Source organism: Chanodichthys erythropterus, chromosome 7 (genome assembly GCF_024489055.1).
Source record: "Chanodichthys erythropterus isolate Z2021 chromosome 7, ASM2448905v1, whole genome shotgun sequence".
Lineage (NCBI taxonomy): Eukaryota > Metazoa > Chordata > Actinopteri > Cypriniformes > Xenocyprididae > Chanodichthys > Chanodichthys erythropterus.
In genome coordinates this window covers 5,724,550-5,735,710 of record NC_090227.1, presented here as the reverse complement: position 1 = coordinate 5,735,710, position 11,161 = coordinate 5,724,550, and the positions used below count along the sequence as shown (strand labels likewise).

The 11,161-nt window shown below is 36.7% G+C and overlaps 1 protein-coding gene across 1 annotated transcript; it reads right to left on the bottom strand.

The window, feature by feature from the left end:
* Nucleotides 1-69: 69 nt before the first annotated feature.
* Nucleotides 70-10,982, bottom strand: srpra (SRP receptor subunit alpha). The gene is made up of 14 exons (XM_067389691.1): nucleotides 10,687-10,982; nucleotides 10,233-10,316; nucleotides 9,957-10,120; nucleotides 9,238-9,398; nucleotides 8,984-9,143; nucleotides 8,633-8,783; nucleotides 8,212-8,333; nucleotides 7,966-8,084; nucleotides 6,242-6,328; nucleotides 5,902-6,074; nucleotides 3,070-3,283; nucleotides 2,830-2,993; nucleotides 1,305-1,403; nucleotides 70-1,198 (listed from the first exon to the last, which is right to left on the bottom strand). Exons 1-14 carry the CDS (start codon nucleotides 10,807-10,809, stop codon nucleotides 1,070-1,072), a joined length of 1,950 nt encoding a protein of 649 aa, XP_067245792.1. The 5' UTR covers nucleotides 10,810-10,982; the 3' UTR covers nucleotides 70-1,069.
* Between the last annotated feature and the right edge of the window lie 179 nt (nucleotides 10,983-11,161).

The following is an 11,161-nucleotide window of genomic DNA, read 5'->3' as shown; positions in this document are numbered from 1 at the left end:
GAATTCAGCAGTGGTGAAAATACCAGTACTGCACTGCAAACAAACTACTAGAACCAAATAAAAGTCTTTACAGGCTATTATAGCAGCTTTATTTAAGAAATATTACACATTCTCAAAGTACAACAAATCTTCTCGATGAAGCTCTCCAGTCTTGCCATTGTGCTAAATCAAATTAATATGAGGAGAATTAAGACCTGACTTTGTTTTAAAATAAAAGCATGAAGGGATCTGAAAGAAAAGAAAATGACAGTACAGTTACTAATGAATTAAAACAAAGATGTAACTTTGTAGGGATTCAGATAGTTTGGTATACGCAGCATTTTAGAACTCTTTGCTGAGGTGCCTCACTCAGACCTTGGCCTTCAAACCTCAAGCACCAAATCTTTCAATATCTTTTAATAACTTTCATATCCAGTGACATGAAAAGCCTGAGTAAAAAAGGAAGAATGAGAAAAGGCATCATTTGTACGGAATTGTTTTGGGAACAACTGCGAATGTAATGAGCTGAGGCACTATGGTAGTGAATTCATGAGACAGTTTGGGTGACAAGCAATCTTCTGAATGTACCTACATTAATCAAATAAAAAGTAGACAAAATACATTTAGAATATATTATATATATTTTTTAGAACATTTGAATAACACCTCAATCAATCTTTTTTTGCGAGGAAGTAAATATGAGAACACTTCATCGTAGCGAATGGAGGCAGAAAAGTGAAAAATACTTTTCTCAACTCATTCTCATCTTTAATGAAAACCACCAGGCATTTGTAGCTGCTGCTCTCTGATTGGCTGTGTTGCATGTCAATCAAAAATGGTTGCTGAGGTGAGATCAAGTCAAATGTTATTCCTTCCACTCATTAAACTGAATCAAACACTTTTTTTCCCTGGAACAAAACACAAGAGGGTTCCTAAATATGAACTGAATTTCAGTTAAACCTGTAGTAAACTAAAAAACACCTATCATTTGAACACATAGGCATGTTTGCATTCGCAAGAAGCTGAGAGGGGTCACGGGTCTCATATCTAGCTGTAGCGAAACCGTGAAAGTGGCTCGAGCACCAGAAGCTCAGGCCTTCATGAGCGCGCTGACCACAGCCCTGGCGTTGAGGCTGCGCAGATCGCTGTACGTCTGCCCGGTGCCCACAAACACGATGGGCTGTCCCGTGATGTAGGTCATGGAGATGGCAGCGCCCACCTACAGGATACATGGGTAAGTTTCTCTTAACCAAAGTTCATTTCGCAAGAACTTAAAACTTAAGAAGGGCCATGAAAAATGGATTCAAACATTCCTGCACTCATACCTTGTCATCGATGGTGTCAAACTTGGTGAGAACAATGCCATCGATAAGCCTGGGTTTGTCAGTCTTGGAATGATCAGCCAGGGCTTGGTTAAATTTAACCTAAAAAAAAAAAAAAAATGCAGAAAACATCCACAAATTACTGACTGAATGTGAGCATTAACAGACCTGAAATATTTGTTATGAAGGTTAGGACTGGTTTCTTGCAGCAATTTCCCACATTCAAATGGATACACAATAGAAACAGAACAAGCAACAGAATGGTAATTAGCATGGATGACCTGAAAATGGGTGGGGCTTAGCAGCCCAGACGCTGTTTCTAATTGGTTGAATTATTTTGCATTACTTTTCATTGTGTATGTTCAATTTAATTCATTTTTAAAGTCTATCAATGTCATTATTATACATATAAAGAACATTGCCATGTGGAATCTCTTACTTTTCTTGAGGGAGTAAAGATGGACCAATCACATTATTCTAAATATACGTGGTAGATTTTAGATTTTTTATTATTTTTTTTTTAACCAAGGATTTAGATTTATTTGATCAAAAATGCAATAAAAACAGCAATATTGTGAAATATTTTTACAATTTAACTGAAATGTATTTATTTCAGCTATTTGCCAAGGCAACACTTCTCATTTTCATTTAGTTTAACTAGATGTACTAAAATAAACTAAAACTGAAATAAAAAAATAAAAATACATATTTCTTTCTTTCTTCATATAGACATTTAAAAAAAAACTAAATAAGACAAAACCCCAACAAAATTACTAAACTTTAAAATAAAGAAAATATAAAAACAAATTCAAAATATTGAGAAAAACTATAAAGGTATCTCAAAATAATACTAAAAGAGCACTGCGCCCATCTTCAGTGTCACATGATCCTTCAGAAATCATTCTAATATGCAGATTTACTGCTCAAGAAACATTTCTGATTATCATCAATGTTGAAAACAGTTTTTGCTGCTTAATATTTTTTCGGAAACTGATACATTTTACTTTCTTTAAAAGAATCAAAGTTCAAAAGAATAGCATTTATTTGAAATAGAAATATTTTGTAACATTACAAAAGTCTGTACGGTCACTGTTAATCGATTTAATACACCCTTGCTGAATAAGTAAGAAAGTAAGTATCAAAAGATTTTTTTTCCCTCAATGTCATAAAAGTAAAAGCGGCAAAAGCACCAAAGTCATAATTCACTGAAAAACATTGCTCCCTAGTGCAAGACCACTTTGTTTCTCAGTTATTAACCAGAAATATACAATTTGAATAAAATACACCAGGAGTCTTCAAACTCCATCCTGCAGAGTTTAGCTCCCACTCCAATTAAACACACCTGAACCAGCTAATCAACATCTAATTATGCATACTAGACTACTTCCAGGCAGACGTGTTGATCAAGTTGAAGCTAAACTCTGCAGGACAGTGGCCCTCCAGGACCGAGTTTGGAGTCAATTGCAATACACTATAAAACAGTGCCATCTATAGGCTATATCTGGCATTACACCCGAGCAAAACCTACCAGCTGATCCACAGCCTCATTGCCCACTAGTGCTTCTCCCACAAACAAGACCAGGTCCGGGGTGTTGACCGCAATCAGCTTAGCCAGAGCCGTCATCAGAGGGGCGTTATCCTGCATACGGCCAGCTGTATCGATCAACACCACTTCAAAACCCTGGTTACGAGCTGTAGAGAGAGAGAGATACGTTAATGAATGAATCCTTGGAAAGTTTCAGTTTCTGTGAAATCATGTGGATTTTACCATAGGCAATAGCTTCCATTGCGATCCCAGCAGCATCCTTGCCGTATCCCTTCTCGAAGAGCTGTACGGCCGGACGTCCGCCGTGCTTCTCGGGGGGGTGCAGAGAGTTCAGACGCCGCTGATGAGTCCTCAGCTGCTCCACGGCACCCGCGCGGAACGTGTCACAGGCGGCGATGAGCACCGTGAAACCGTTCTCAATCAGCCAATAAGAGATCTGCACCCAAACAAAAAAAAAAAAAAAAAAAAATAAAAAAAGTCACATGACCTTTATATTATATTCAATATGCTGATTTACTGCTCAAAAACCATGTGAAACCACGATACACTACCATTCAATTTGAAAAATAAATTAATACTTTTACTTAGCAAGGATGCATTAAATTGATCAAAAGTGACAGTAAAGACATTTATAATGTTGCAAAAGTTTTTTTTTTTTTTTTTTTTTTTTTTTTTTTAAATAAATGCTGTTCATTGAACTTTATATTCATCAAAGAATCCTGGAAAAAAATATATATTCTGTTTTTTACAAAAATATTAAGCTGTTATTATATTAATAATAATAAATATTATTGTTAATATTAATATAACAACAACAACTGTTTTTACTTTTCAACATTCATAACAATAAAAACCATTATTAATAATTAGGGATGCAACAATACCACTTTTTCCAGAACGAGTCCGACACCGATACCAATATTTTTCGTGCTTGCCGATACCAATACCTGCATTTTCATTGAATTTTTATTTTTTTTTAAATATTAGACAGAAAAACCAAAAGAATATTGATCAAATTAGTTGGCTTAGCAAACAGATATTTCCTTCAGATATTTTCATGCCTAATTATGCCTGATAAAATGTATTGTAGGAGCTACTGTTACTTGCACTGTTCATATTATTGCTCTATCATATTATATCTTTAATTTAATAAAACAGTGAATATTTAGAGCTGTTCCAGCCGAGCTCAACAGCAGCGAGTGATTTTCTTTGTCTTTTGTATATTGGAACATACTGGAATATTAGGCTGCTGTCAAGAGCTGCACGTATCCAACATACCGTTACACATGCGATTTCTTTCTCAGTTATTTACGTTTACTTAAGACATAACAATACTACGTTTCACAAGGACGCTAGCCTAAAGAGGCATTTTGACAATTTTGTGAGAATTTGAAAATTCAAGCGCAAGACATTCAAGAGAACTTGATTTAATAGGCTATTTGTGCGCTGTCTGAGAAGCAGATTTGCAGTGTGTTTGCAAGAAAACTTCATGTGATTACTGTACCCCCGTCATGTGATTGCTGTACCACTGTACAACATATACTGCACATTTATGTTCTGTTCTCCCTATTTAATATATGATATCTCCCATTAATAATTCACTGGAATGCACAAAGAATCTCGTTTTCTTGTCTTTCCAGGTTTTTTTTCACAGGTAAATACAATTTATTATCTTTCAAAATGACAGAAATCACTTTGAAATTGTATCATGCAATGCTGAAGTTAATGAATATTTTGGATTAAGGCAATGTATTTGACATAATACAGATATGTATTACTACAGTGATATTTAACCCGTGCGTTATTGCTGTGGAAAGAATCACACTTTCTCATGGTCTGTTGAAAGTACCTTGTTGATGCTTTTACACTTCTAAATGTCCTTTTAATGTTCAATCATTGAAGGGTGAGTAGAATTTATCTCATTGTACCTGCGCGCAGCATCAGCCCGATACTGAAACTGGTATCAGTGCATCTCTAAACACCAATAATAATAACTGAGCAGCAAATCAGCATATTAGAATGATTTCTGAAGGATCATGTGACACTGAATACTGGAGTAATGATGCTGAAAATTCAGCTTTAATAATAATAATAATAACAAGTTACATTTATATAGCGCTTTTCTAGGCACTCAAAGCGCTTTTACATATGGAAGGGGGGGGAATCTCCTCAACAACCATCAATGTGCAGCATCCACCTGGATGATGCGACGGCAGCCATATTGCGACAGAACACCCATCAAACACCAGCTTTGATCACAGGAATAAATTACATTATTCAAATAGAAATCTGTTCTTTTAAATTGCAATTATATATCACAATATTAGTTTTTACTGTATTTTTAAATAAAATTAGAGTTCGACTTTGGTAGTGAAATTTTAAAAATGTGATGCTTTTAGCGCCGTTGAGCGGATTCGTAAACACCTCTGATTGGCCAATGTTTTCACGTCTCATTGGATATGTCTGTGATTGGCTTCAATGATCAACGCTGTAAGAACGTTGTAAATAGTCATCAATGACGCTTTTCACCAAGCGCTTCCAGAAATACACACGGGAGCGTTTGAAAGCAGGCGTCTATCACGGACCAATCCACTGATAGTAGTTGCTTCTACTTTAGTAGTAGTTGCTTACTGCTTTCAAACGCTTCTGCTCCCGCTTTCAAATTCAAACACTTCCATGTGCTTTCAAGCACTGCCATGCGTTGATCATTGTAGCCAATCCAAGACATATCTGATGAGCGCGTCAACACAAAGGCCAATCAGAAGTGTTCACGAATCCGCTTAACAGCGCTCAAAGTGTCACATTTTTAAAATTTCAGTACCTATAGGTACCGAAGTCGGTACTTTTGACAACTCTAAAGCCTTGGTGAGCAGAAGAGACATTAAAAAAAAATGTATTTACTAATGAATAATTACGCATTAAGTAGTGTATTTTTTTTCTCGTACATTCAAACCGCATTTTTTAATTTCAAGGACTTCTCAACAAAAGCTGATTTTCCAGGTATTGCATGCAGACCTTAAATTTCTACAAGCACACTATTTTTTTTAAACAAACCTTGGCGAGGTTGGTGGACTTGCCGACGCCGTTGACCCCACAGAAGGTGATGACGAAGGGTTTGCGCTGAGAACGAGCATCCAGCACGTCCCTCAAGATGTCCACACGGCGCTTGGGCTGCAAGATCTGCACCAGAGAGTCCTGCAGAGCCAGCTTTACCGTAGAGGCCACAGCTGGACAGAAGAAAACCAGAGGAAGATTTAGAAGAGCAAAATAAACCAGGAAGGCCAGAAAGCAAGAGAGAAGACATGCACTCGATGTACTGGCGTGAGAACATGCACGTGTCTGTGGGAAGGCTCTTGTTTGGACGGGCTGTTCAGCAGGTGTGCACTGTACTTACTGGTGAAAGTGCCCATGACTTTGCCTTCCAGTTTCTTGGCCACAGACTCACAGAGCTGGGAGGCTATTTCAGCTGCTACATTCTTGGCTAGAAGAAAGAAGAGACAAAATTCAAATTGCAGCTAGCTTGATCTAGTTATAATGTGGGCTGGGTTATACTTCATTTGTTACAAAGTAGTTAAACAGAAGTACTGAGTAATTTTAAGTAACAACATGTACTTGCTTAAGAGTTAGGGCTTGGTTTAGGGTTAATTGCCTGTAATTATTTACTGTTATTATTCATGTAACATGTAACAAGGACAAATAAAGTGTTACCATAGGCTGTTACGCACAGTGTATCAGTTTCTAGATATCTGTGATTAATGGATACTTCAGGCATCATTTTGATTAGGCCCAATTCACTAATGAATTGAGAATATCAAAATTCTCTCATGAAACAAACAACAATGCTCCTCATGAGCAAGTTTCATTTTACACAAGAGCAATATCTAGCTCAGGGGTTTTCAAACTTTTAGATGCCCAAATAGGATCCTCAAGCAAGGGACCCCATCTTCAAATTTAAATTTTCATGAATTAAGACCCAATTTATACCGTGAAACATTAATATTAAATGTGTAAAATATTATATTATATGGAAAATAATTTGTTTCTATTATGCTATTAAGTAGCTCCGGCTACAAGATGCATGCAGTTCTGTTTATTAACAGCTAGAGTGCCAAAGTTACATAGTGTACCTTTAAATTATTTATTTTAATTATATGTGTCTTCCTACCTATAGTACTGTATTATTTATATAAATTTGTAATGTTCTATTTAAATCAAATTAACTATTTTACTAATTTTTATTTACTTATATATATATATATATATTATATATAAAAAATACTGTACTTTTAGATGTATTATTTCTAATCAATTATTATTTATCAATTTTATTTATTTATTTAAATATTTTATTATTCTTTTTCTACCTATAATGCTGTACTGTGAAATGTGTTATATACATTTTTATTAAAATTTTATTTTTACTTTTTATTAAAAATACTTTTAGATGTATTTTTTATATTAAATTTTTATTTTAAACTTTTTTTAATCCATTTATTTATTTAAATCTATGTATTTATTTATCTGCCTATAGTTCTGTACTATTAGATGTATTTATATCAAATTTATTTTTATTTGATATATTTTAGTTTCTTATTTACTCTTATTTATTTTAATCCAATTTTTATTATGCCTTTTCTATCTATAGTAATGTTTTTTTGATGCATTTACTATCAATACTTATATCCATTTTATTCAATCTATTTATTTTAATCTAATTTTTATTACACTTTTTCTACCTATAGTACTGTTAGATGCATTTTATAAATTTTTCATTAAAAAAAAAGGGAAAAAATATATATATATATATTTTTTTTTTAAATTTAGTTTAGTCAGTGTTTTTATATATTTTAACATTTTTTCTGTAAACTTTCACACAGATTCCCTAGCACTTCCTCCAGATCTAGATAATTAAATATTTTAGTAGAAATATGTAGTCAAAATCAAAAATTCTCATTCATTGCCATGACTTTTCCAGGCCTGAAAAACACCATCTTACAATTCCTCAATATATTTCCAGTTTGTCCATGACTGTAAGAACCCTTTAACCATTTACTTAAAAACAAATTGAAAAAACAAGCGTATTGAATGAGGTGCTACGGAGCAAGAGTGACGTCATACCGATGAGGTGGTCCCTCATCTTGTCCAGAACTGGCTCCATGTCCTCCTGAGTCAGATTCTTCGCTCCCACCAGGCCTTTCAGCATCCCAAACATTCCCCCAAAACCACCCTTTTTAGCTCTGCAGAGAAAAAACACAGAATGTGGCATCTCCATATCTAAAGATTCAAACGAAGACACAGATGAAGAAATTCAATGTTGTGAGGCAGTGTTGAAAGGACAGAATAATAGAGACTTTAAAATGTTACCCTTTCTTGTTAGTTTGCGCCACCACAACACGCTCCTCTTCCTCCACTTCTTCATCCTCGTCGTCTGAAGACTCATAATCCACACCTCGCAGGTCACCTTTCATCGAATCTACCTGGATCAGCTGAGAGGAACACAGACAATTTCATCCGCAATTAATTTAAGTATTAAACAACCCTGTAAATTAAACATTTGGAAGCCCATGACTTTGCATCCAATGGCGGATCCGCTACTATTCTTTTTCTATCCTTTTGAGCGAATGTCCTGGCAATGACATGACTGGTAGAGGATAGAAAATCAACTGCACTGCGCATGTGTTGAACACGTCCATCCGTGCTCATCCGCAGCTGAGAATACTTTGAAAACTGTGCGGACACAACGGAGCGGAACACAGAAAATGAAGTATAAAGCTGGACTGCTCACCGGTTCAGCTGAGGCCTCGTAGTCTTGGTTCTGTGCGTCACTGGAGTTGTTGCCATTGGTTCCACTGTAGTCCAGCTCTCCAGTGTTCCTCCCACCCATATCCCACACCCGTTTTTCCTTCCCCTTTGGCTTTGGGGGTTTAGGGGACTTACTGTGCAATACAAAGCAATAAAAATGTAACTTTAAACAGGATATCTTATTATAACCTCCTGTTTTCAGGAGTAATCAGATGGAATAATGTAGTCTAGAACTAAACTTGAGGATTAAAGTGGAAGTCATTTAGAAATCTTGTGACCTGCAATCAAAGATGGGGCTTTATCATCTGAAATGAAATTGTCACACAATTCATACCTGGTCTTCTCTGGTTTTCCGCCACCCAACTGCTTGCTGATGAACTTGGCACGGTTCCTCTCAATAATCTCCTCTGCGGTCAGACCATCACTTCCATTCTCCACAGCCTTTTTTGAGGCAGTCTGTGAAGCAGCTTTAGTCTGATCTCCTCCTGAGACACCTGAGAATAGGTGAAAAAGAAAGAACGGTCACAAACTTATAAAGCACTGAAAGCACCACTTACTCCCAACTGACTCGTCTCTCACAGTTCTCACCTTCCTTTTTGGCATTTTTACTTTTCTTCCCTCCTTGCTCCTTGCTTTTGTCTCCATCCTTTGTCTCAATCATAGACTTCACAGTTTTTTGGGATTTCTGGGACATGTCGAAAGTCCTCATTGAGACGGGGGCCTTGGCTTTGCTGCTGTCCTCCGCCTCCCTGCAAAAATTGTAATTGTGGTCTTTTATTTAAAGGTGCCCTAGAATCAAAAATTGAATTTACCTTGGCATAGTTGAATAACAAGAGTTCAGTACATGGAAACGATATACATATATATATTGAGTTTCAAACTCTATTGTTTCCTCCTTCTTATATAAATCTCATTTTTTTAAAAGACTTCTGAAGAACAGGCGAATCTCAACATAACACTGACTGTTACGTAACAGTCGGGATCATTAATATGTACGCCCCCAATATTTGCATATTCCAGCTCATGTTCAAGGCATTAGACAAGGGCAGCCAGTATTAACATCTGGATCTGTGCACAGCTGAATCATCAGACTAGGTAAGCAAGCAAGAACAATAGCGAAAAATGGCAGATGGAGCAATAATAACTGACATGATTCATGATAACATGATATTTTTAGTGATATTTGTAAATTGTCTTTCTAAATGTTTCGTTAGCATGTTGCTAATGTACTGTTAAATGTGTAAAATTAGTTTTGCAGACAAAAAACATATTTGTTTTAAAATTCCCAGGAAAAAGGTCTAGCCCACCTCAGAAGATTGTGGAAGTCCTCTCCAAATTCAAAATTATTGAGCAGAAACTTCAGGGGGCCTCTCTGCTCCAGCTCATTCTTGTATCGATCTCTGAAGTGAAGCTGGACATCATCTATGAACTTATCCACATACGTCAGCGTCAGGATCTTTTGAAAACCCACCTGGGACACCAAAAGCACACGATCAGGCACGAGGACAGTTGAGCCATGGGACACCGACTGATCTGATCATCACATTATTTGCACTGACAAAGGAAAATGAACACTCACTCACCACAAACACAAGCTCAAACTCATTGTCCAGCTTGTATTTAAGACTCAGGGCATTGTGGGTGAAAGAGTTATTCCCACTCCTCTCCTGCAAACAGAAACACATTTAAGTAGTTATATATTAGTAGTAAATTAATTATGAACTAAACACAAAAAGGCTTTATATTCAGCTCTGGCTAAGCTGGTACACGCAGTATTACGCAACACATTTGACAACCCAACATGTACTATCCAAAACTCGGACTCAGATCCCACCTAACGCAGTCCAGCTCAATATTCGTCCTATTTTACATCACCCAACAGAGTTCCCATAGTAACCTGCCAACATTACACCCTCACAGCTCAACCCATGTGTCTGCTGGGCTAAGATGGCGATATCTGCCCTGCGGCTGCCTGTATACTGAACAAAACAATAATCCGACAGTGTGAATCCTCAACAGGCCGTGCAGGGACTTTACCTGGAGGATGACGGAGCGGATGAGAGCGTTGACAGGCCCGGTGAAGGATTCAGTGACTCCGGCCCCCTGAAAACACCACAACACGATTCCCCCTTTACTGAAGATGGCGAAGAAGTCCAGCATCTTTGCCAAACACGAAATAACCCAATTCTACGAAAGACAGAACAAACAGCGTTCAACGAAAACGAAAACGTGTAAAAAAAATAAATAAGTGCTCCAAAGTTGCCCTGCGCTTGAGTTAATGTGCGCAGCGCTGCCTGCCGTCAGAACCAACTCAACTCACGATCAGACACGTCAGTGGCATTATGAGGAAGTGATGCAACTTCCGGTGGAGTGCCTCACATGATCAGAGCTTAAAGTATTTGACAATTTTTGGTGCAATTTCCTTCGTGTAATATTTGGTTTCATTATGATAAATATTATAGGGAGATAGATAGATATTTTTGTTAAGTTTCATATTCATTGCTGTAAATTA